Raw genomic sequence first — 28,000 nt, 5'->3', positions numbered from 1 at the left:
CTCTCAGAAAAACTTGGCTTTTCTATTTTCATGCATACTCTTTGCACGTTTGATGACGGTGGTTCAAGCGACCGCTAATTCTCACTTTCCCGTGCTTTTACAAGTTAATAGACTCGAGAATGTAGTTCGTCACAATTCAAAGCGGATATTACATGTATTTTCTGTCTCCAGAACGCTTAATCAGTGCAAAGTTTATAGTTGAGACATACAAGTATAAGACACGAATGAGTTTATTGTACGCTAACTAGTTATAACTGAATAAGTCAATAATTGGTTTATGTGAAGTTTTGTTTTTATAGAAAAAATAAATTATTAATATGTGTTCTATCTACAAACACTTAACATAAAGTCGACACGTCTGCTTATCAGAAAAAAATTGTTTAAAATAATTCTTTTATGCACGTTCTTTGTAAGTCATGTAAAAGTCGGAATTCTTGTCAGAGGTACCCTGCTGTTTGTGCGTCTAATTACGTTGAAGCTATCAATGAAAAAGGCGTAATGTAGCGTAAATACGAACTAAACTATAAATTTGGATTACAGTACAAAATCGGTTTTGTGTTTAAAACATTGCAGTAAATTACACAGCCGTAAATTCTTTAAGCTTAAATCTGAAAATATAAGTAATGAAGAACCTTATTCATAGTTTACAGGAAAGCCTAAGTGAATATCTAAAGGCTCAATTCTCTTTATCATCCATAGCAGATTTTATTAGCACGATTTTATAAGCTTGACTTGTAAATAGAATTATTCAATTAGCTTCATAAAACAATTAGAATTAGACTTTAGAATAGAATTAGACTTATAAAACAGAATTTTTCAATTCACATCTAGTAATTAAACCAATTTTAAGAAGAACAGATTTTATTATTATTATTAAAACAATTTATTTGGTCTAATATTCTCCTGAGCGCCGAAACGGAATTTATTATTATTATTATTTTAATTTCTAGTTTCTAATTTTCAGGTTGTCACTAATACCCTGATTTATTAAACTGTTTTTACTATAGTATGAGTAGGTATGTATGTAAATGTGTTTTCTAGTAAATATGTTATTAATATGATATGAAATCTTACCCTTCTCGCCTGTTCGCTCTCGGTGTAGTCCACAGGTTGACAAGAGAGGCTATAGTCTCCCCACCATCCTGACATCAAGTGCTGAAAATAAAGACAGTTCAGACATGAATAACGGTTGTTAGGTTTTATTTTCGTTACGGAATTTCTTGTTTCGGTCGCCGCGCTCAAAGCCCGCGATAAAAGCTATGCAATAGCTTAATAACATATTTTTGTAATGTTACGTCTTTTGTTTAGGTGAAATTTATACTTCGTCCTTTCTTTAGGACCTGCTCGAAAAGATTTCATTTCAAAATACCCATTACCTGTGAATAAATTGTGTTTATAAACGATGTCAAAAAAAGGAAGAGCTCTCAATTCGACTGTTTTTTTTGTTTATGTGGGTGTTTGTGTAACCAGAGATTTGTTCACGGTAGTCCGATTTTGATGATCATTTATTTATTTGAAAGCCGATGCTTCTCATGTTCTATTTAATTAATTTCTCAATTTTATCAAATTAAGATCAGTAGTTTTTACAGTGAACTTTTTAATAATGCAATAAATGACTTCTAATACATTGATGATATTCTCATTTTATTTTGGTGTAGTCGTTTTTTTTTAAATTATTATGCGTAGATCCTGGTACGGTTATTATTATTGTTAATAATTATTATTATCAACGATTAATTATTGTTAACATTTCCTTTTCAGGTTATATACTAAGCGATTCGAATCTCTGTGGTCTATACCGGCACTGCTGTCTATGGACCTATGAGCGAGCTCGTAGCCCTGATATTAAGTAGTTAATGGAGCTCATGGGCCCATGGAGATCATTACGTGACTGCCGCCACCCACTCGAAGACCAGTCTACGTCTCAGAGCTGCTAGCAATTAGCATAGGATTACAGTATCAGCACTAAATAAATCATTTATGTGTTTCGATAAGTAGTTCACATCGTTTTCGATTGATAACAATTATATCGATCATTAATGCGTAACGTTGTAATCGTTAACAAAATCGGTGTAATGCCACACGCAATCCAGCCTTGGCCGTATTACTGAAACCCAGTTATTGCTGTAATTACTGAAAGTTGAGCATTTGTTCTATGCGGAGGAGGTAGGAATGTACAGTACCAGACAATAAATATTGCACATCGATATTTAGAAAGAGACAGTCGTCTAATTTTGTTTTTGTTGTTGGGCGTTACCTGTGTGCGACGAAACACTAACGATCCGGTATCTATGGAGACTAAATGTCAATTTAAGTAATATGCGACAGATATAACGCTCTACGAAGAAAGAAATTAGCCGTCTCTTTCCCACGGTCGATGTGCAATATTTATCGCCGGGTACTGTACTATTCGGCGATACATGCGAACGAAAAAATTCCCAAAATCGAAGACGTTAAGGTTGATTTTCAATTGAACAAACTCTATAATTTTTTTTTTGCTCAGATGGATGCAAGAGCTCATAGCTCACCTGGTGTTAACTGGTTACTGGAGCCCATAGACATCTACAACGTAAATGCGCCACCCACCTTGAGATATAAGTTCTAAGGTCTCAGTAAAGTTACAACGGCTGCCTCACCTTTCAAACCGAAACGCATTACTGCTTTACGGCAGAAATAGGCAGTGTAGTACCTACCCGTGCGGACTCACAAGAGGTCCTACCACCAGTAAACATTAAACTTAAACATCTCTAAGTCGAGTTTAGGAAAACAAATCCTTAAATAATGTTACTAATACTTTGATAATGGCAGCAATGTTTGCGAAGAGCTACGGCCTTGTTCTTTTGATAGACGGGTGCCAAATGTCTATGACTATCTCACGACATCGTCTTAGGAAGTATTTTTGTCTTTATTCTCAAAGAAGATTCACATCAATAAGGTACGGCAGGCAGAATGAGCGAGCTTAGCGGTTAGGATTAGATTTTTTTTAAAACCACATCCTTGAGTTTTCATACGTTAAAAAAAAAAAAACTAAACAAGTGTATCTAAAATGGTGGGTTATCTTCAAACAAGCATTCATGTCATCTGACGGTGAGTGGTCAGCATTGTTAACGGATATCAACATTACTTTTTAAAATTTAAAACCTTTTACAACAACTTTTTAAAACCTCATTCGAAGAACATGTCATCGAGTTCACAAACTTAGGAAAGGTAAGGTTGAAAGCGAGAGACGACAGTCAGAGATTTATTTCCAAACTATGGTCTATCATTTCACACAGACGCCGGTACCTTTTACATTTTCATATTCAGTACTGGTGGTAAGACCTCTTGTGAGTCCGCGCGGGTAGGTACCACCACCCAGCCTATTTCTGCCGTGAAGCAGTAATGCGTTTCGGTTTGAAGGCTGGGGCAGCCGCTGTAACTATACTTCAGACCTTAGAACTTCTATCTCAAGGTGGGTGGCGCACTTACGTTGTAGATGTCTATGGGCTCCAACCAGGTGGGCTGTGAGCTCGTCCACCCATCTAAGCAATAAAAAAAATCAACATACAATCCAGACAAGCGCCTAATTGATTCTATGTAGTTGACCAAAGAGGTGTTCTGTATATACAGTAAAGACCTTTAATACCTAGATCTCAGCAACCAAAGTCCTATGCGGCAACTTTTCGGGTTTTTGCGCGTCACCGGTGCGTAACACGCGAAATGATTAGCGCCTTGACATCTTAAGCGGCGTTGCAAAACGTGTCGTATTGTGTGTGTGTGTGTTTGTCGTTCGTTTGTTATTTTCACTAGCATTTTACTGAACAAGTACTATATGTGGTCAACAGTCGCCGGCTCTCAAACTCGGTTCTTATATACACGGTAACAGAAAAAAAACACACGAAATTCTGACTCCGCCGTTGTCGGTCCTAAGCCCGAATGAGAAAAGAACAGGGTTGGTGTGGACGAAACCTACCCATGTCGCAAAACAGCCAACGACGAATATCGTGCGGCGGTAACTACATCCCTGAGCGGCCCTAGCGTCCCGGGGCGGTAACCAGTTACCGTGAGGATCTAAATACCCTCTAAAAGTGTGACGCGGAAGGACATGGGAACCCACCGGGATTACCTTCCCAAAAAAAATCCCCTTATGTAATCGTTACAAGCACAACGAGACTGATATTACGAAAAATCTTTGACAAACGCCCGTGGTAGAAATATCTCGAGGGTTGACAACCGCTGGCTTAACTGAGACATCCGTAGAAGAGAAACATTCTAAATTGACTTTCTAGGTACAGTAATGTCGTGTTATATAAATTAACAGAATTAAATCAGCACTTTGCCTATACTTGCAGTACAAGAGTCGCGCGTTCCACTTTTAAAATTATGTAGATGCTACATCCCTAAAATTAGCCCATTAAGTACTTACTGCTAATTAAAGTAAGATTCGTCCATGAGCACGCAAACTGTGTTGTATTTGAAACGTCAGAAATAATTTCAAGACAACAATAAAATTCTTATTTCTTACTGGTGGTAGGACCTCTTGTGAGTCCGCACGGGTAGGTACCACCACCCCGCCCATTTCTGCTGTAAAGCAGTAATGCGTTTCGGTTTGAAAGGTGGGGCAGCCGTTGTAACTATACTGAGACCTCAGAACTTATATCTCAAGGTGGGTGGCGCATTTACGTTGTAGATGTCTATGGGCTCCAGTTACCACTTAACACCAGGTGGGCTGTGAGCTCGTCCACCCATCTAAACAATAAAAATAAATAAATAAACATGCAAGAATCGAATGAAATAATTATCATGGTCATCGTCAACCTACAACGTCCACTGGACACGGGCCTCTCCGAATTATAAACCACTGATCCCTGTCTTCGGTTCTCTTCATCCAGCTAGCGTTCGCCAGCCGATCAAATACTACAAGGACTATTAATTTATTAATGAATAATACTTTTCAGGATATTATCAAAATAACCCTTCTACTCATATCTGTTCATAAAATATTTATAACTACTGATACCATGCACCCCACGCTTTTTTTTACAATAAAATATTTTTTTCTTTCATTATTTTTAATTCAAATTTATTACAATTTATTTTCTCTTTTTTAGTTTAATTTTCTATCAAAGCGTATGTTCTTAGTTTTTTTAAACTATGATATATTTTAAATTGTTTAGTTGAAATTAAAAATTTTTTTAAAATTTTTTAATATTGTATTGCCATCGGTCCTTAGTAAGTATACCAAAATTTCGAGTTAATCCGACGTTTTGAAGGGGGTCAAAATCATGTTCAAAGATTCCGTTACATACATACGTTTGAAGCTAATAAAAGCGTATTAATAAGACATGGCCTAAAGGTCTTAGTTACCAGGTCGTAAAATTCCATATAAAAAAAATATTCACCTCATAAAACATGTAGAGGGAGAGTAGAACTTGGCTCGCGTTGTACGCAACCAAAGTGTTCTGTATTTGAAAGGGCTTCCTGTTTGACATCCAGAGGGGGCCGATCACCATCACGAACGCGAGATAGATAACCACCATGGCCAGGGTCGGGAGCGGCGTGTCGAAGAGGAACCATCCTTGCACCCGTGGATCTGGAAACAAAAGAACATTCATATATTAGAGCGGGATTGACATTAGGATCGCGGCGCATAAAATAAAACTTCCACTGTCCCAAAATCTTCTGTTATAATCTTCTATAAATCTATATATATAAAAATGAAACCCGTTTTCCGTTGTCACGACATAACATGAATACAGCTTCACCGATTTGGCTAATTTTGGTCTTGAATTATTCGTAGAAGTCCAGAGAAGGTTCAAAAGGTAGATAAATATAAAAATGCTCGGAAAATAAAACAAAAATAACAATTTTGTTTTCCCTTTGATGTCCCCCCCGCTGGACGGATTCCTTTTGTTTGTTTTAAGTTTATTTTATACAAAAGTTTAGGTCTTTTATTTATCGATTGAGGCACTACGAAGTCTGCCGTGTCAGCTAGTAATAATTAAAAAATTATTTACACTTTTATTACGTTTTAACCGTCTTCGTCATTTTTCTATTCTCTGTCATTCTCTTTTCCCTTTCTTTCCGCTTTCTCTCACTCACACCTTAAAGCTCCTTTCCACACTCTTTCATACGTTCCGTTCTTATCAATACAAGATTAGGTTTCTACTAGATCCCTATTTGAATTTGGAATGAGAGATATGATTTTTCTAAACTGAAAGCTGAGACACGGAATTAGACAGCATTTGCTTATCGAAATTACTACATTATCTGTGACGTCATTTGTGGTCAATGTGCTGGTTTCATTTTTTGTTATTTCATTGCTTTAATTTATCAAAGTCCATCTATTTTAGAATATGTATTACGATGTTTTTGGTTCAAGTAAAGGGGAATGCCCATTTCAGGCCCAAAGCGGACAATAGATTAGAGAAAAAATACTTAGTGCATTAATTTTGTCATAAATAAATATGCATTTACTTTCTTCCAAATAAGCGCCACTACAGTTTACAATAAGTAGTTTAAAAAAAGTAACTCTGTTGAAAAAAACAAGATTTTTATTTTTACGGGAAAAATATTGCCAGCATCAAAACCTTTTACGTATTAAGTAAACATTTTAAGTACATAAAAAAACATATAAACAAATAATTTTAAGTATTATCATTAATCAATCGATTTTAATCTATTTTAAGCACATAAAATAACATCAAAGACATACCCATTGGACTTTAATTTGTTACTATACTTGAGACCTTAGAACTTATATCTCAAGGTGGGTGGCGCATTTACGTTATAGATGTTTGTGGGCTCCAGTAACCACTTAACACCAGGGTGGCTGTGAGATCGTCCACCCATCTAAGCAGTAAAAAAAAAACTTAACTTGTATTGTTATTTAAATATGTACAACAAAAACAAAAACATAAAAAATAAAAAATAATGTGTACTCGTAAAAAAAAGATTAAGAAATAAATCAATTATCGGTTATTTAAAAAAATGATCGATATATGAATTTAATGTAATTATTTTTCTTTATACTGACAACACTGAATTTAATCTGACTGACTGACACTTCGCTTGCTGCTTGTGCTTGCGTTCAAAATGGATGTGTTTTGATTTTTTTTCGATTTATTTTACTTTTATCAATAACGTTTCATACTACGACTGAAAAACATTATGTGAATTGTGGTTTTAACCTGACCGAGATTTAAAACCGTGTATATGCTCTCCTGTGCTATTTTTAGATGATTTACTAATTGTGTATGAAGATGAAGAAAATATAGATATTTAAAGAAGTATGTGTGTTTTTTATACCTTAATAACTACAATTGGATAAAAATACATTAGGAACATCTTAAACATTAAAAAAAGAAAAGTTCTTGAAGTATTTGTATAGAAAATTAAGCTCAAAACGAGTTTTTATTTTTATTATATTTTTTATAATAGTGGCGTCAATTTCAATATATTTTTTAGATCTCTAATACATTTAAGAATTTGAATCAGTCCATTTTTATAGTAATATTTGATGTCCACCTTGGGCCTAGCACACTATGGAGAGTGGGCATTCCCCTTTCATTTATTTTCAGCTCATTCGAATGGAATGGAATGGAAGTTGAGAAAAAATGGTTTCACGGACATTGTCCATCTTCCTTAAATAAAACCGCAAAAGCTGCTCTATATATTAGTGCTTTGATATTGTTTGCAACAATAAATGACAGTGTAACTTCTTAATATCTGCTCAAGAATTTTAAATCATTTTTTTGTACATCATGTTCCTCAATTAAGTCTCTTGTATTGTATGAATTACATGAAGTAATCATATTGTATAGTTTAAAATAAAAAAATCGTGAATAAAAGACATCAACGCGCTTTATTTTTGTAGAACGTAATTTTAGAGTTCCTTTTTATTCTTCATCTATTACATACATATTTTGACGGACTATAAATTTCAATATGTTTTTTTTTTAGGATTACTGGTGGCTTGAAGGCTTTTCTAGTTTCACCAACATAGGTGGGTGAGCAAAGGCCCAGCCAGGAGGGGTGAGATTTGCTAACAGCTGCCCGAGCACCGAAGGAGACCTAACAACTCACGAGCAGCTGCTTTGGGAATGAATCTACTACCGGATCGGAATCGCGACCCGCTGAGGAGATCAGGCAAGAAACTCAGCGGGCTGATACATGGGTTAGGTTGCAGGTCGAACTCATTGTCGAGCGTACGGTTATCTCAAATTTGTGTAATGCATATAGCTTTAGAACTGGGTCAGTTGTGAACCAATGCGTAAAATAAGCTTTACACTCGGGGTGGTATTCATTTCAGAAAAAGTGAATGATCAGATTCTCTTAAGAATTTAAGTCAATCAAATTAATTAAGGCCAATTATTTTTAAATGTATACAGAACCAACGCACACGCTATGAAACTCTCGCTTTATTTTGACAACAAAAACGTTTGTAATAGTGTCCGAATGAATGAAAGGAACGCATTACGTAATGGCGAGTGTAAATTACATTTTTCATAAGACTTTATTTTGTTTTTTTGAGAGAATGGTATTAAGCGAGCCACAAACTTAGGATTTTTCGTTTTTGTTCAAATTTCATAATACATATACATATATCTATGTCGGGCTCGCCATCTTTTCTAAAGGACTGCTTTGAATTGCTTCAAAAGAATTCATGAAGACACATTGCCTTTCATTGGTGGCCATTTTACTGGTGGTAGGACCTCTTGTGAGTCCGCGCGGGTAGGTACCACCACCCTGCCTATTTCTGCCGTGAAGCAGTAACGCGTTTCGGTTTGAAGGATGGGGCAGCCGTTGTAACTGTAATACTGAGACCTTAGAACTTATATCTAAAGGTGGGTGGTGGCATTTACGTCGTAGATGTCTATGGGCTCCGGTAGCCACTTAACACCAGATGTGCTGTGAGCTCGTCCACCCATCTAAGCAATAAAAAATTACATTTACGATTCATATACGTTTGAAGGGCGGTTAACTGTAAATAAGACAGCTGAGACTCGATCTTGTCTCAATATGGGTCTCAAAGTGGCACGCCGTGATGTCTATGGGCCAAATAATCACTTTACGTAAACGAGTCATGAGCTTCTTCTTATTTTAGTACTCTATGTATGTATGTGTATCGTAATATCTGAACGTCATTTTCGTCGACTTAAAGACGTTTGATTAGCTTGAAAAGCTTTACTGCTTCACGGCAGAAATAGACACGGTGGTGGTACCTACCCGTGCGGACTCACAAGAGGTCTTACCACCAGTTTTTAATTACGCAATCAAATGACCAATCGAAACCGTTACTCGGCATGGTGATATTATATTTCCCATAGAACGGTCAGAGCTGTGACGCGAGATGCAGTGAAAGTCCGAAGCACTGATGATAGTTCGCCGTTTTATATACTTACTCACTTTCTACTCAAATCATTGAGGACTTAAGCAGGACAATAATTCTTAACAGCAGAAATTTTAGGATGAAATTCATATTTAGGGATTTTGATTTTGTGTGATATATTTTTTTTATTGCTTGGATGACTGGACAAGCTCACAGCCCACCTGATGTTAAGTGGTTACTGGAGCCCATAGACATCTAAAACGTAAAATGCGCCACCAACCTTGAGATATGAGTTCCAAGGTCTCGAGTATACAACGGCTGCCCCACCCTTCAAACCGAAACGCATTACTGCTTCACGGCAGAAATAGGCAGGGTGGTGGTACTTACCCCAAGGCATCCAATTTGAAGATTCGCACACCCATCAAGGAGTAATGGCAATACAATCCATACAGCCTACATTTAGCGGATTCCCGCGACCACGAAAAGTGCAATAAAGTGTTTTTGAATTGTTTTTTATTGTAATACTAGCCGACCCGGCAGACTTCGTAGTGCCTCAATCGCTAAATAAAAGACACATCAAAGGAAAAACAAAATTGTTTGTTTTGATATAATTCCGAGCATTTTCATATTTATCTACCTTTTAAACCATCTCTGGACTTTCACGAATAATTCAAGACCAATATTAGCCAAATCGGTCTAGCCGTTCTCGAGTTTTAGCGAGACTAATGAACAGCAATTTATTTATATATATAACTGGTCAGGTCATAAGTATTGTCACACAGTAAAAACTTTTCTTTTAGAATGCTGGCCACAAAGAAGTTTATTGAATTCGAATTTCGAATTGTTCATGAAAATAAAAATGTATACTTTTAGAATTTTACTCATTTTTAAATATGGAGTGGACGCATAAAGAAGACAGTGTTGCAGTTATTGCGTTGCATCGTTGCGGTTACGCGCCAATTCAAATTTTTAACATACTGAAAAATTTGAATATAACCAAAAGATTCGTTTATCGTACCATCAAACGATACAATGAAAACTCTAGTGTAGATAACAGGTCAAGAAGTGGTCGCCCTCGGCCTGTTAGGACTCCAGCAGTGATAAAAGCTTCACAGCTTTCGCAGCAGCGCGAATTCAAACAAATCCCAAACGTAAGCAGAAACTGTTGGCCCTTCAGATGGGGTTAAGCAGAACCACGGTGAAAAGGGTGTTAAATGAAGACTTAGGGCTTCGGGCATATCGAAGAAAAACAGGACATCGTTTGAATGCTCATCTAATGGACCTGAGACTGAAGAGATGCCGCGCTTTGTTGAAACGATACGTGGGAAAAAAATATCGGGAAATTCTTTTTTCGGATGAAAAAATTTTTACCATAGAAGAGAGCTACAACAAACAAAATGATAAGGTGTACGCACACAGTAGTGAAGAAGCGAGCAACCGTATTCCGCGTGTCCAACGAGGTCATTTTCCATCCTCGCTCATGGTATGGTTGGGAGTTTCTTATTGGGGCTTAACAGAGGTACATTTTTGTGAGAAAGGTGTAAAAACGAATGCAGTTGTGTATCAAAATACAGTCCTGGCGAACCTTGTGGAACCTGTTTCTAATACCATGTTCAATAACAGGCACTGGGTATTCCAACAAGATTCGGCGCCAGCTCATAGAGCGAAGAGCACACAAGACTGGCTGGCGGCGCGTGAAATCGACTTCATCCGGCACGAAGACTGGCCCTCCTCCAGTCCAGATTTGAATCCGTTAGATTACAAGATATGGCAACACTTGGAGGAAAAGGCGTGCTCAAAGCCTGATCCCAATTTGGAGTCACTCAAGACAGCCTTGATTAAGGCAGCCGCCGATATTGACATGGACCTCGTTCGTGCTGCGATAGACGACTGGCCGCGCAGATTGAAGGCCTGTATTCAAAATCACGGAGGTCATTTTGAATAAACTTTAGTGTTATAAGAATCTATGTTTTGTTAAGTTCATTTTGGTATATGAATGGTTACATAATGAATAAACTTGTTTCAATTATTTTAGATCAAACATGTGACAGAATTTATGACCTGACTAGGTATAAGTATAGATTACTAAAAATAGTCATATTTAACAGATTCCAATTAAGAACACGATATCATTTATTTATTTTATCGCGCAAATCATCCGTTAGTACGTGTCTTCATTACAAAGACGTATTTACAAAAAATTGGCACGTACACAGAACGTGTTTCTAGAATGCCACTGACACTTCCGAGTCTCTAAATACGTTTAAATTAAGAAGAATTTTTAATATCGATTTAAAAAGTCACGAAATGTTTTGAACCGATTGTCAAAATCATTTGCGTGAGTTAAGTAATCGAGACGTGAGAGGATTTTTAATGTCACAGTGTTGAATATTTAGATAATAATGTTCTTATATGTTGTAGGTACGTTATGTAAAGCATCTATTGTCAATTGATGCGAAATTTATATATATATTTTTTTATTGCTTAAGATGGTTGCATGAGCTCACAGCCCACCTGGTGTCAAGTGGTTACTGGAGCCCATAGACATCTACAATGTAAATTCACCACCCACCTCGAGACATAAGTTCTAAGGTCTCAGTATAGTTACAACGGCTGCCCCACCCTTCAAACCGAAACGCATTACTGCTTCACGGCAGAAATAGGCAGGGCGATGGAACCAACCCGCGCGGACACACAAGAGGTCCTACCACCAGTGAATAATTGACTTAACCGCTAGTTTTGGAGAAGGCAGACGTGTTGACAAATAAAATAGTCTTAATAGCGTCATCCTTAACTGTCGCCACCTATCGGACGTTGATGATCCTACAGTCAAATAATTCCCGATATTCTTATAAAACTAATTTTACTATTGAATGCCGTGAAGCAGTAATGCGTTTCGGTTTGAAGGGTGGGGCAGCCGTTGTAACTATACTTGAGACCTTAGAACTCATATCTCAAGGTGGGTGGCGCATTTACATTCTAGATCTCTATGTTCTCCGGTAACCATTTAAAATCAGGTGGGCTGTGAGCTCGTCCACCCATCTAAGCAATAAAAAATAATAAAAATAGTATTGCGGGTTTGATTTTTATAAGGTGATAATAGTCCTTGATTGCAGTATTAAGTAGTATAATCAAATACGTGATCACAAAAACTGGTACCTGACTTGGGTTTCGAAAGCCGGTACTGTCGCATCCGTCGATACTAATACACCGGGCGTCTTATCCTTTAGGTTACGACAGTGACAGGTGGTGTGATAATGGATAAACTTGATATGCAGCGACTTGGCTCTGCTTAGGGAGTGGCTTGGCTTTTCCCCTGGCTTTGCTGACGTCCATGGGACACAGTAACCACTCACCATCAGATGGGCCGTATGCTCGTCTGCGTATACGGCAATAAAATAATATAATGAATTCATTTAAAAGGTTCCTCAGAGCATTCTTTGATTCGGAAAATAAAACAGAGAATCAAATTCCCTGAGTAGAATTTTCATGATTTCTAAATCTATCTGTCTAATTTACTAAAAATCAGCTAATAAATATAATTTTGATGATTCTCGCATTATCAAAATGAGCTCAAGAAGGTGCCAAAGATCACAGTTCCATATTTTTTCATACGACTGATGTTTTTTTTTTAATTGGATGAAGTCATAAAGCCAACATCCTATTGTAGTGCAAACACTTGAACGTAGTCTTTGCGAAATTGTTATTGCTTTGAATATAAGTGTGTATTTTCGTTGATGGGATTCAAAGTCCGCGATTAAGTGAGAAAATATCACATTGAATTATTGACAAGAGCTATAGAGACTTTTTTCAGTGGTAGTTTCAAGTGTCCTTTGCTTGTGGAAGTAAGGAGGTCGTTTGATCCTCTTTGTGCGCCTTGGAGAAGATACCACTCTTTTGATGCTCTTTTTACCTACAATAGGTAAGTGACCTTACGGGCCCAGCCTGCGAGAATCTACTAACACTAGCTCTAGCAAGAGCTGTGCTTCGCAGAATCTACTACAGGATCGGAATCGCGACCAACTGAAAAGATCCGGAAAAAACTTAGTAAGCTATTTGTTGCTCATAGTTTTCTTTGATGTTCATTGTTTTCATCATCATCATTATCCTGCCTTTCTCTCAGTCACCTGGGGTTGGCGCAACATGTTTTCTCCTTCCATACTCTTCTATCATATACCATTTCTTCGCTCACTCCCCTCTTACCCATATCGTCTTTCACACAATCCATCCATTTCTTCTTAGGTCTACCTCTTCCTCTATATCCTTCCCCATTCATAGTTAACACTCTCTTACCAACCTCATTTTCATTTCGTCTCATCACATGTCCATACCATCCCAAGCGCGCACTTTTTAGCTTCTCTGTCACAGGTGCCACTTTCAGACTTCCTCTAACATATTCCTTCCGTATTCTATCCATTCTCGTTACTCCACACATCCACCGCAACATTCGCATCTCTGCTGCATGCAATCGCCTTTCATCCGCCACTTTTGTTGTCCAAAAACCTGGTCCATACAAGACGGCAGGCCTTATTAAGGTCTTATATATCTTCCCTTTTAGGGGAAGAGGAATGTAAGCCCACTGCCACATTGAACTCGTCGGAATTCCCCGCGGCGGTTCGTACATACGCCCTGGCTCGACTGTTCGTTCATTGTTTTATTGCTATTAATAAAAATACAACAGATTGCCTACTATCGGAGCTATTGGATAAACAGAGAGCTTATATGCGAGCGTAACATAGCGGGATTTTTTTGCCTGTGAAATAAATAAATAAAAAATCGTCCATGTCTTAGACTGGTTTAGAAATGAACCCATAATATCATGAGCTCAAATGGGATCAGCTGACATTGTTTGACCTCTAGCTGCTTTCAACGAAACGTGACGGCGAGCAGTTTATTTAAATTTGCAAATCATACACTCGTAGCAAGTTTTCCTTGACACACAGAAAGTTGCACGCCTCAAATGTGATATTTAGAAATTGAATATTAAAAATTACAAAATCTTATGGTACATACAGCATGGGTTTTCCCGCGGGCTGCGGATCGCAAGTGTTAAGAACACTTGTAAAAATTAATCTCGTATGGAGATATTGATTGTTAAATAGCTTTGTTTATTACTTTAATGAACGAATGCATAGAGTGGTCAAAAACTGACTCGATGGTGTAGTGCTTAGCGCCCCTGACTGTGGTGCCGAGGGTCGTGGGTTCGATTCCCTACGTCGAGCAAATACTCGTGTGATGAGCACTTTTTTATTACTTAGATGAGTGGACGAGCTCACAGCCCACCTGGTGTTAAGTGGTTACTGGAGCCTATAGACATCTACAACGTAAATGCGCCAGCCACCTTGAAATGTAAGTTCCAAGGTCTCAGTATCGTTACAACGGCTGCTTCGCCTTTCAAACCGAAGCGCATTACTGCTTCACGGCAGAAATAGGCGGGGTGGTAGTACCTACCCGTCCGCACTCACAAGAGGTCCTACCACCAGTGAATGTTATTGTTTTTTCTTTGTCTGAGTGATTATTATCTATATATGTATATTTTAAAACCTATATAAGTATGTATCTCTGGTATCCATAACACAGGGAATCCTAATTTGGGGTCGGACGACCGTGCGTGGTTTGATGCTAGTAAAAAAATATACGTATTTGTAATGGGTTTTTTTAACACGATTTTATAACTTGCTTTTATAGATTTTATAGCTAGTTAGCTCGCTATGTTCGTTTGTGTGTGAGGGAATCTTTAAACGTCGTTTTCGCCAACTGCGCGACGTCTGATTAACTTGAAATTTTGCACCCACGCACCTAATCTATACTAATATATAAATCTACAGTGGTTTTTACGGATGTTCCGTTATAACTACTGAACCATGCATCCGATTGACTTGAAACTTGGTATCCATGTAGAAAATACATGTACTTAATGGGTAGGCTAATATTCATATGAGTGTTGGACTCCCTAATAATAAGGACAATAAATAATAATGTCAGTTTTAAATGCCTAGCGAAGTGGACGAGTACGGCTACTAATAATTTCGGTCTCATGTCCTTGATTAGTATCAACAATTGAAAAAAATATAATTTCACCCTTTTTTGTCTTACACTGCATAATAATATCTTTTTAATTTGTTTTAAGATTCTTTTGTCAAAAAATTATGAACTCTGATGAGTAGCTAGGGACCCGGGTACTCACAAGCTACAAGTAAAATGGTATTAACATTCGCCATGTATATTAATTGCCAAAATCATTTCACTGTACCAAATAGTATAAAAAATATATTACAGTTAAAGTTTTATAGTACAGCTTTAGTATTTGTTCCTATGTCAATACATAGTTCAGTGGTTACAAAAAAAGTGTTACTTCATTTCTATTATAATTTTTTGACACTGAAGTGTCAACAGCGATGCCACACCTTAATGGCGTGGACAACGTAATGAAATTCTAATTAACAGAAAATAGGCACAGTTAAATAGTAAGGTAAACAGGATTTAGAATTATAGTCATTCTTAATTTAACGATAGTTGAATTAGATTGAAGATCGTCTCGGCCTAAGTGGAACAGTGCCTTAAATCTCTTTAGATATAACAGGAGATGTATGAATGCCCTATTAATTGAGGCCGTCAGCGCAAAAGTGGCCTAAACTTAACATAGTTAGTATGAAGATAATGAGGTTCGAATTTGTTTATTTATTAATGTAAAATTTACATTGGCGGACTTAATGCCTAAGGCATTCTCTACCAGTCAACCAAAGGTAGTGCAAAGTAAATAGTGGTAGGTGCAATGAAATTTATATTAAGTTACAAATACATACACAAAAAAAATACCTTTACAATACTTCGTAGGCAAAAAAATACGCGCTAAAATAATGTTTACAAAGGCTATGGATGAAACTAGGGATAGGCCGATTTTGCATCAAAATTTATTATGTTTTAAATAAATTGCAATACGTAAGCACGAATATGAATTGTGGGTTAGGTCACTTTTGCGCTGACGGCCTCAATTCTGTATTCTGGAACGCGCAATGGACGCGTACAAATGCGTGAACTTTAAGTGAACTCAAATTCCTAGCTGCTCTAATCGTTCGTACCTAATAGTCAACACTATCGGCACGCCATGATAGCCGTTTTGACATATTACAATAGTGATGTGAAATGTTAATTTATTCTCGAATAAAATTTAATTCTATCTATAAGTTTTTATTGCAAGTAGTACCTGATTAAAAAGGTTTAATAAAACAAAAAATATAAATGCTTAGTTAATATATTAGAACGATCTGAATATTGGAATGAAAATGAATATACATACTTTACATACTTTTTTTTGTAATTTTTTGTATTTGAAAACAGTTCACTTCACTTGTGACCTTGTGAATGTCAACAGAAACTTTTTGCAGAACTTTTCTTAGTTTAAAAGTTATTTAAATAAATTATTTACATAACAAACAACGAACAAAGGAAGTGAGTTTTACTTTCTGATTGTTTGTTCCGCTCGTCAAAGAAAATAAAACAAAGTATGTATGTGTACCACATAGTACATATTTTGAATTCGTTCCAATTTCGAACGCACAGTCGTTTTTTTCTGCAGCAAGCCAGTAACCGATTAATTCCTCAATACGTTTTTTTGAATTAAGAACTCGATTATTACTTTTCGATTGTGAGTGTTTGATTATTCTGGGTGCAAACTAATAATTAAAATAATATTTTCACCATTACGATGATACAATAAAAAAATTTTATACACATGTAATTAGCAGCTCTGTTAGTGTTGTGTCGTCAGCGTTATTAACATCGGAACTTTATAGGTATTTAAAATTCAACTTTCTTATATTTCATTTATCTGAATTTAATTCTGAAACAAACTATATTGGAATGCCGCGGTCAACCTTTAGACAACAAAGTCTTTTAATTAATTTTGAACATAAGATTTTGGTAGAAAATAAGTTTGGTGGTACAATCCGTGTGTGCAGCACAGCGCATTAAACCACCAGTTCTAAATTATTACAAGGATTTTTGTGTCGTCGTTGCGCCATTAGTGAAGCGCTTATAATATAAAATTGAATTTAATTTTTTCTTCTTCTATTATATAATAATTATCTTTTTTCTTTGGTTTTTCTCGACTGTAATTTTTTATTATTATCACATTCTAATACTTCACGGTTTTCGTGGAAAAAAAACGTGAAAACAAAAAACACGAAATTAATCATAATTATTTTAAGTAAAGTTTTAATTATATAAGTAATTTATTTAAATATATTATATTATATTTTTTACTGGTGGTAGGACCTTTTGTGAGTCCGCACGGGTAGGTACCACCGCCCCGCCTATTCCTGCCGTGAAGCAGTGACGGGTTTCGGTTTGAAGGGTGGGGCAGCCGTTGTAACTATACTGAGACCTTAGAACTTATATCTTAAGGTGTGTGGCGCATTTACGTTGTAGATGTCTGTGGGTTCCAGTAACCACTTAACACCAGGTGGGCTGTGAGCTCGTCTACACAACTAGGCAATAAATAAAAACAAAAAAAAAATATATATATATTTAATAGTTTAGTAAATTATTTAGTAAGGGAGGTTTAGATACACAGTTGGAGTTGCAATTTAGATCGAATGAAATAATTAACTTAAGCTATTACGGTACTTTCTTATTTATCTACATTTCTCATTTTTACTATAAACAAAAAAATATATATTTAAATGTGATTATGTTCGTTTATAATGAGTTGTTGCTTAAAAATCTTTCCCTTTAACGAGTAAAAAAGAAAGTGAGCCAAGCGACTAACATGTCAGTGCGAGTCACTAAATGATTCGCTTCCGGCGAAATTGACGCGTCTCATCCAAACGTATAAAGGTCATTTGTGCCTGAAGATTAATGTTCTTTGAAATTTCAAAAAACTTTCAAAATAGTCTTCGAAAAACAAAAAATTGAATTTTATAAATACATTCGAATCTAAATATATATGATTGGGTAAAAACAAGACAGTTTCATAACGTTTTTCTATGGCATTAAAATTTGTCAATATATTTTCTTAGTTCACGCAATCGTTGTTTTAAAAAAAAAAGTTTTTGTAAGCACTTCATTTTGTAAATTAGAATTATAAGATTCCCAATAAAAAATACCAAAATTTTAAAGGCACTATTTAAATGATTCAGTTCTTTAGCTGTCAATGTTTATGGTCGAATTTCGAATACACGACGAACGTAAATTTTCATAATCGATTGCGTAAATCGGATTAGTTTATAATTAAAAGTGTAGAAAGTATTTAGACCTTGAATATTTATGAAACGACTAAATATTGGTGAAGGTCATCAAAATACGGAATACATTATAACTCGAAGATTTTTGGGCGTATTTCGTAATTTGAGTTTTTTTTTATTGCCCTTGTAGGCAGACGAGCATACGGCCCACCTGATGATGACTGGTTACCGTCGCCCATGGACTTCAGCAATGCCAGGGACAGAGCCAGGTAATATGGATGAACTCTGCTCCGATGGCGGGAGGTGCGATGATAAAAAGGAGATGAGGGGATCATCTCAAACAGAGCACTCCCCATGGAACATACGATACAAAATACAGAGGGAATCGAAGTCCCTCCGCAGATGCAGTGTTTCCAAACGATGGTCCCCCAAGTCCTTCTTCAGACAAGGCTTGCGAACAATGCTCAGTGGTAGGCAGCGACTTGGCCGTGCCCTAGGATTGCTGATGTCCATGAGCGACGGTAACCACTCACCATCAGACGAGCCGTATGCTCGTCTGCCAACAGAGACCACAAAAAAAATCATCATTTGAATTCCCGACGATATGTGCTTAATTAGCACAGCAAAGATATGCTGACATTAATCTGTGTCATTTAGTTTTGTTTTCTTTGAGAGGACTTTTTGGCGAGAGCGCGAGGAATGAAGCCATGTGATTTGTTTTATTTTATCTATTTAGTGTTTCTTCAGGTTTAAATGTGTAATAACGGTGGTTTATTAACTGTTTAGTGTCTGTTTAGTGTCTTAGTGAAAGTACACAAATGTGGGAAAATGAAACAAATCCGCTGGACGTAACTTCTTGGGATCCTACAAAAAGTCAGATTATATTTCATCCCATATTTTGATTTTTCATAAAAATAAGAAATAAATTAAAATAAGACTTGACTTAAAGGTCTTAGTTACCAGGTCATAAAATCCCTTAAAAAATTTTCTTTTGAGAAATCGAAGAAAACAAAAGCAAGCTACAGTTATTTTTTTTCAAAATACCACTACATACCTGATACTCTCTCGGCCAGCATCCAATATTTGTTGATTATTGTCGTCCAATTACTGTCCGAATAGTAATCGTCAATGGCTATTTTCACGAATCCCGACATTTTGAGTTCTTTTATCACAGCACTTTTGTTCTTGAACACTAGCACTCATTCACTTAAGTCTAGACTTAGGTCCAACCCAGCGTCCTATACAAATAATTGTACAAACAGGTAAGACTTCCGTAAATTTAGAAAAAAAAACAATTTTCTAGAACATCACAATATTTTAACTAAATTCTTGAATCACTGTTATGCTTTTTTTGAATTATGTTTTGAATCACTTCTTTAAATCCGTTTCCCGGTAACAATTTGCTACGGGCAAGCTGTCACCTGAAAGAAAGAAAAAACATATAAAATTAATACATACATTATCGGATGGGGAAAGTCAGATTATCTAGGAGGCGAGAAATTTTGTCGCAATGCACTTTATTACACGTACTACTTTCGAAGTTAGCCGAAAACGTTTTGCTCGTGTGTATTTTTATTGACACACAAAACTGTGTTCTATTGTTCACGACTATAAGTCTAAATTAATTTTTAAAAGCGCTGTCTTTATTTTATTAATAATTTGAACGCTTCGTTAAAATAATGTTTTGTGTGTTTACGACGAATTATAAAAAAAATATCGATAATAGATACCTATTATTTCTCGACGAATAATAAAACATTTTAAACAGCGTACCGCGACTAATTAAAAATACGACATTCGTTTTTCATTTCGTGAAAATGAAAGTGAAATAACGCGTAAGTTCGCGGGAGTGCGAACTCGTCGAGTGCCGCACTAAAATTGAATTGCCCGCGCTAACTCTGCCAATCGGCTCGCTTCAGACTCCCACGCATCGACAAGGACGTATGAGCCATGTATTACGTCAGACGAATTGTGTTTTACGCTGGGTGTGTTTGCGTTGGTTTTCCTGTGAGGCCCGTCCCGATTTCACGCTACTAATTCGGTAGTTTCGAATTTTTGCTACGCGATGGCGGTAGTTGATTGTTTGGAGGCTTTGTTAAATTTTCTTCCAACGTTCGAATTCTTTAAAATATTTTAAATAAATGACATTCAATGTTGTTTTTTTTTGCTCATCTCAACAAACGACCTTCAAATTTTATTTGAAAAAAGAAATCGGTAGATATCAGTAATGCAATACCTCGAACTTGACCGAATTATTATAGAAACATGAAAAATGTTTAAAATATTTTGCTAATTTGATCCGAGCGCGCGGTTTGTCAAGGGTTGTGCAACTCACTCCGATCTTGAAAGGTGGTCCGGCTGTACGAGAGATTGCCATTTCGCAACGTATCTCAAGACCTCTGGACGGCCTTCGGACAGCTGTAATGTTTACCGGCGTTACAATTTGTGGACTATTGTGATTAGGAACTGCACGATACCGGAGTGGCCGTGAAAAATGTGGACATGTGATATTTAGGTAATTTATTTATAAAAATAAAGGAATATTTGTGACAATTCAAAAGCTGACATTGATCTCGGATAAACCTTCAATACCTTTTACAGTTGTACGTTCAATTAGTGAAATAATTTATAGTATTTACATTGTAGGCGTTTTAAAATCAGGTGGGTCGTGAGCTCATCTCCCTACTGAGAGAGAAAATTGTTACTGTTTCAGTCATCATGTATGACTAACATTTTTTTTTTTTTTTTTTTTTTTTTTTTATTGCTTAGATGGGTGGACGTGCTCACAGCCCACCTGGTGTTAAGTGGTTACTGGAGCCCATAGACATCTACAACGTAAATGCGCCACCCACCTTGAGATATAAGTTCTAAGGTCTCAGTATAGTTACAACGGCTACCCCACCCTTCAAACCGAAACGCATTACTGCTTCACGGCAGAAATAGGCAGGGCGGTGGTACCTACCCGTGCGGACTCACAATAGGTCCTACCACCAGTGATTACGCAAATTATAATTTTGCGGGTTTGATTTTTATTACACGATGTTATTCCTTCACCGTGGAAGTCAATCGTGAACATTTGTTAAGTACGTATTTCATTCGAAAAAATGGTACCCGCCTGCGGGATTCGAACACCGGTGCATCGCAACAACGAATGCACCGGATGTCTTATCCTTTAGGCCACGACGACTTCAAAATATTATATTAAATAAAATGTTTTCTTTTTTAATAATTCGGATCGAAATCTTGACACACATCTTTCATTAAAATATTTACGTGTGTACCGTTTGATGTTCCATATATGAGCGATAGATGGCGTTATCTCATTTTTATTTTTGTAGGTTGATCTGAATCTCATATTCTTTGTTGTTTAATGGGTTGTAAATATAACCAGTGACTCGAATGCCTTTTAATTTTCACCAGAACCGGCTCAGCCTGTTGTGGTTATTTTCTTCTACGGGTTTCGCAAGTCGTAGACAAAATTGCAATAAAGACTGTACCTAATGCAATTTTTTTGGGAATAAGGAATTGAAAGTAATACACGTTTTTTTATTGCTGTGACGAGTGGACGAGCTCACGGCCAACTGGCTGTTAAGTGGCTACCGGAGCCCATAGACATCTACAACGTAAATGCCGCCAAGCCGATACGCAAATTATAACTTTGCGGGTTTGAGTTTAATTACACGATGCTATTCCTTCACCGTGGAAGTCGATCGTGAATATTTGTTAAGTACGTATTTCATGAGAAAAATTGATACTTGCCAGCGGGATTCGAACACCGGTGCATCGCTCGACACGAATGCACCGGACGACTTATCCTTTAGGCCACGACGACTTTTAAGCTTATGCCGCGAAGCAGTTATAATTTTCTATAGACGTCATGTCTCGGTGTGACTTGCATCTTGTGGACCCGAAGTTCGTTAACCCAACGAAATAAATCTATCTATACTAATATTATAAAGAGGAAAGATTTGTTTGTTTGTTTGTTTCGAATAGGCTCCGAAACTACTGGACCGATTTGAAAAATTCTTTTTCCATTAGAAGCCGACATTGTCCCTGATGAACATAGGCTACTTTTTATTTATTTATTTATTTAATTTTTTTTGTTTCATGTGTGTTTTAATGTTTCCGAAGCGAAGCGAGGGCGGGTCGCTAGTACTATATTAATATATAAATCTGCAGTGGTTTTTACGGATGTTCCGTTATAACTACTGAACCATGCATCCGATTGACTTGAAACTTGGTATCTATGTAGAAAATACATGTACTTAATGGATAGGCTAATATTTGTATGAGTGTTGGACTCCCTAATGATAATGACAATAAATAATAATGTTAATTTTAAATGCTCAGCGAAGCGGGCGAGTACGGCTAGTAAATTAATAAACATAAATATGAATAATTGAATACATAGTTGTTCGCCCATAAAATGTTATTGTAAAATATAATTTTAAGTGGCTCTTGTGAATATACTAACAAATAAAATTGATTGATGGATCGAAATAAAATTTTATTGTATTTTATAATAATTATTACATTTGGAAGATTGTTTCTCGTTTGTGTTGAGGTGAAATGGATTTTGCCGTTTAGGCTTAGGAAATGTTTTCCTTTAATGCTATAATACGCTATTGTTAATCTATTTATACAGTTTGAAGACTTTTTTTGGAGATGGCGTGCGCGATAACTTAGTTACTTAGGTTGGATACGACCCCTTAAGTGTTCTTAACTTCCTTGCATTGGATCCGACCTAAATGACCTCCCCTCATTCCCGCCCAAGCTACTGATCCTCGCCCGTGACAGAACCTGACAGTGGCGTTACCGTGAACACTTAGTTTGACCTGGAGAGTCTAGGTTATTATTTGGTATTTTGTTTTCAAATTTCGCAGCTATCTACAATACAAACATTATTGCCTAAGGCCTTAATCTTGCTCGTTATTGGCTTTTACCATTGGCATTTGACGATGCGCCCCGACAAACGGTAATGACAAATAGTTCAGGAAACCGCGAGAACGTGTTTATTTTTTATTTAAACTAAAAATCGTGTTAATTTTGGTGGTTATTTGGTGGTTAATTTTTACTTTTTATTTTTGTAATGTTTATTGCATTGATGGGTGGACGAGCTCACAGCCCACCTGGTGTTAAGTGGTTACCGGAGCCCATAGACATCTATAACGTAAATGCCACCACCCTCCTTGAGATATGAATTCTAGGGCCTCAGTATAGTTACAACGGCTACTCCACCCTTCAAACCGAAACGCATTACTGCTTCACGGAAGAAATAGGCAGAGTGGTGGTACCTACCCGTGCGGACTCACAAGACGTCCTACCACCAGTTTTTGACCATATAGAAAGTAATGTATTAATTCAAATTACTTTTACGGTTTTATCTCGCTTTCAATATTTACATTCCATTATCATTTCCTGATTATTATTATAAATCATTAAATAAAAAATTAAAACGTTTTTACCGTAAAATTAATTTTAATTGAAAATTTATGAAGAAATTCTCATAATTTCGCAACTTTTTTTTTTTTGCTTACTTTTTACGTAAACAAATAATTTAAGATTCTTCTAAACATTTTAATAGAGAATATTATGTTTATTGCGACGTCTCGCTGTCGGTTTCGTGTTATGAGAAAAAAAAAACCAGCGTTAGACTGAACGACCTTCGCACAGTTTGGACCAGTTCGGGGGTCCGTGACCGTCCACATTGTTAAATATGTGCATTTCACAAGAACATTGAGAAAGTCAACCTTGAATTCCGTTAGTAGAGATTCTCGCGCTGGATTTGATGATATTTCGATTATTGTTATTGTAATTCTGGCAGAAACGGGGCCATAGATTCAGCATCATCTTAGGCCTTACAGCCCAGGGTGAGCCTTAGCCTGGTCCAGTATGTCTCTCCAGACTGCTCTGTTCAGGGCTTTCTCCTTCCAGTTCTTGACACCGATAGCTTTAAGGTCGCGCTCCACGCCATCCAATCATTGGAGTTTGGGTCTGCCATGACTTCTGCGGCCCTCTGGTTTGCCATAGAGCAGTTGTCTTGGGGCCATAGATTGGACCGGTGATAAAGCAGTTGAGATTATTCCTCTCGCGAGCGATCATGTGTTCGTATCGGACTTATTGCATTACGCTGGCTAAAAAGGCATCAGCTAAGCTGGTTTAGCTACTGGAACCCATAGACATAAAATTAAAAAATAAAGTCGAATTCTCAATTTGTATTATTCAATATTGTTCACTATGGAGACGGCTTTTTGATGGTATTCACGTTATATTGTCTATCTATGATATCTGATATTCACTTAACATCAAGTGGACTGTGAATGTTGCAATCTGTTTACAAAAAATTGCAAAATAAATGGTTTGTTAACCTTTTATATTTAGTAGTTCATTCTAGTACTAAATATCAAACTTTGGGTTTACGGCAGTATGGTAGATTTGCCATTATTCTGGCATACTCGTACTGTTTGTTATCTTGGTAATCGTTCCGCCACTATTTCGTTAATCATACCACCGTCCCCGAAATTTTGCGTAACATTTCTCGACACTTAAGCGCGTAATTTGGTCATTGTCATGTGATCATTATTTTTACCCCCATGTTTGTAATCTGCCTTTAATTAGTCGATGACAAGAGAAGTCCATTTAGTGTTGAGCAATTAATTAAGCCCAGAGCATGAACGCTGTATGTGTTCTTCGATCGAAATCTTAATAATACTTTGAAGAAAACGACTAAGGGAAAATCTTCCACGGAATGGATTTGAATTGCTTAGTAGAATGCTATTGTTTGGAATTTGTAAGCATGCGAACTTATCTAGAAAATGTCACTAGCGCTATTCAGGCATCTGTCAAGTATCTCTTCTGTTCTATAATGTCTACTGCTTTTTTTTTTATTGCCCTTGTAGGCAGACGAGCGTACGGCCCACCTGATGGTGAGTGGTTACCGTCGCCCATGGACTTCAGCAATGCCAGGGGCAGAGCCAAGCCGCTGCCTACCGATGCCTATAATACAAACACAACCCTGAGCTTCAAATCGAAAGCTTTGCCTATACAAATGCAAATATAGATTTTTGCACACAAAAACATTTACACAAACAATAATAACCTTCATTTAAAATTTTAGGGGTCATCAGATCAAATCAAAAGCCTTTACGTTATAAGTATAGGAAACACACAAAGATACAGTGCCCAAAACACGTCATTACGGATCCTCCTGATCCATTAACGTAGCTTTGAGTACCACAAGCACCGGTCACCGTCCTCGTCGAACCTGTCGCTTGCGACAAAGGACTCGACGAGCGAATTAACCCACAGACACAGCCCACTGAGTTTCTCGCCGGATCTTCTCAGTGGGTCGCGTTTCCGATCCGGTGGTAGATTCCGCGAAGCACTGCTCTTGCTAGGGTCAGTGTTAGCACCATTTCGGTTTGAGGACCGTGAGCTCACCTACACGTTAGGGCGAAGCTGATATAACCTCTCAAGGCTGTCAGCATATAAAAAAAAAGATACAGACCGCAACCGGGAATGGAGTTCGAATCCCGCGTAATAGAAGCCAGGGTCACAAACTACCACACCAACGATTTAATCTACCGCGTTCTCGTCATACAACGTAATTCAATAAAAAAGAATTACTCATTTGTCTGTTGCATCAGCAAATATGAGGACGATTGCGTAAATCCCAACAACACGAAACCATTTAAAAGTTATGGATCGTTATCAAACGAAACTATGAATGACCAAAAAAATTTTTCGTACGCTTAATTGTTACTCTATTCATTGTGTTCGTCTGCTGTTTTTTGTTTAAATGGAAGTGGTTTAATTCGTTTTTGTTGCAGCCTCGTTACGTAAAATGCTTAGTTCTTAAAATTATTAAATAGATCAGCTATAGGTAATTCGTGTGCAAGATTTTGAGTATACTGGATCTAATTTGTTTAATCCTTTTCTAAGTTTTTGAAAACCAAGGCATTAATACTACGCGAAAAAAATAGACAATCTTTATTCGTGACTAGCTGACCCGGCAGACTTCGTAGTGCCCTAATCGATAAATAAAAGACACATCAAGGGGACACATCAAAGGAAAAACAAAATTGTTTGTTTTTATATAATTCCGAGCTTTTTTATATTTTTACCTTTTAACCTTCTCTGAACTTCCACGAATAATTCAAGACCAAAATTAGCCAAATCGGTCCAGCCGTTCTCGAGTTTTAGCGAGACTAACGAACAGCAATTCATTTTTATATATATTGATAGAACTTATCGTGTGGCTTGAATCAATAGAACTATATAGGTCTATATTTGTAGGATTTTGGTAATGAGAGAGCATTTTTCACGATGCCCCAGAGCGGCACTTAAGTCCGTCCCTGTAATGCAGAAATCTCTCTGAATCAGTACGGAAACAAAGCTAGCAAAAAAAGTTAAGACGCAATGAGGAAAATCCTTTGAATGCCCCGTAATCACAGCTGAGTACTACTGTGTGAGTGAATTGGTTCGTTTCGTATGCGTTTTTATATATTACAATCACTTCTGCCCTCCGAGAATTGTTCCGGAAATGTTATTTAATTAATAACCTTTTTTTATCACCTACAATTTGTTTTACATTACGTAATTATGTAAAAAATAACACTATTGTATTTAATATGTACAGTCCGAAAGATGCGTTATCTTAATTCGGTCTTATTTCTGTATCTGATCTTGATGAAACAGATGACGTTTTACACTGTAAGACCTTATTTTCAGAATTTATATAAATAAAACGGACGTCTGGAAGGGATTGCTTTTAGCCTTAAGACCGCCTATTGTACAACTATATCTGCTTGTTGACTGTTTTTTTTATTGTTTTTAACGTTAATTTTCTTTTTGGTGTACAATATTATAAATAAATATTTACTAACAATCACGCCACGTTAACTGGTCCCGTGATAAGTTCGTAAAGAACTTGTGTTACAGGTACCAGATAACGGAAATAAATGTAAGATTTTTATTATACACATACATATATTTAATATACATCCATAACCCTAGAAAATACATTTATATTTATCATACAAATATCTCCCTTTGGCGGGATTCGAACCCGCGCCCCCTAGTGTAGTGACCACTTACTACCACTACACCAGACGGCCGTTAAATATTCTCTCTTTCTCTCTCTCTCTCTCTTTTTCTCTGTCTCTCTAAGACCTTCTAATTTCTATTGCAGGTATATATGGGCGCAAACGCCACTGTTGGCAATAATTAACATAATAATATATAGATTAGTTTATTATATGTTAATATTTATTTATTATTAGCAACAAAACTGTTATTCTACCATATTTAATAATTAGCAGACACTGTTTTGATGTGAAAATGTTCAGAATATGTTTAATGTTTATATTATTGTTTAAAAACCCAAATGACTGTATAAATGATTAAATATGAATAAAGCACAAATATTAATAATAATTTATATTATAATTAACACTACTAATAATTTAATTCAGTATTGTAATTGTTATGCAATTATGTTGTTGGC

At 36.6% G+C, this 28,000-nt stretch overlaps 1 protein-coding gene across 3 annotated transcripts in view; it reads right to left on the bottom strand.

Annotated features, from left to right (window-relative positions):
* The window catches only part of LOC114240115 (very long chain fatty acid elongase 7), a 110,542-nt gene that overhangs the window by 23,436 nt on the left and 59,106 nt on the right, over window positions 1-28,000 (bottom strand). For 2 of the 3 annotated variants that reach the window (XM_089736643.1, XM_028170553.2), the window contains 3 exons: window positions 19,550-19,916; window positions 5,382-5,572; window positions 1,075-1,155 (listed from right to left, as the gene is read on the bottom strand). In XM_089736643.1, the coding sequence (XP_089592769.1) occupies window positions 1,075-1,155; window positions 5,382-5,572; window positions 19,550-19,649 (372 nt within the window). In that variant the 5' untranslated portion in view covers window positions 19,650-19,916. Of the gene's footprint in view, window positions 1-1,074; window positions 1,156-5,381; window positions 5,573-19,549; window positions 19,917-20,225; window positions 20,384-28,000 lie in introns of those variants that run through there. The other variant, XM_028170554.2, reaches the window with a different exon arrangement.

The sequence above is a fragment of the Bombyx mandarina genome, chromosome 22 (genome assembly GCF_030267445.1).
Source record: "Bombyx mandarina strain Sakado chromosome 22, ASM3026744v2".
In the NCBI taxonomy this organism is placed as follows: domain Eukaryota; kingdom Metazoa; phylum Arthropoda; class Insecta; order Lepidoptera; family Bombycidae; genus Bombyx; species Bombyx mandarina.
Note: the sequence above shows the minus strand (reverse complement) of the source record. Positions and strands in the feature narration are given on the sequence as shown.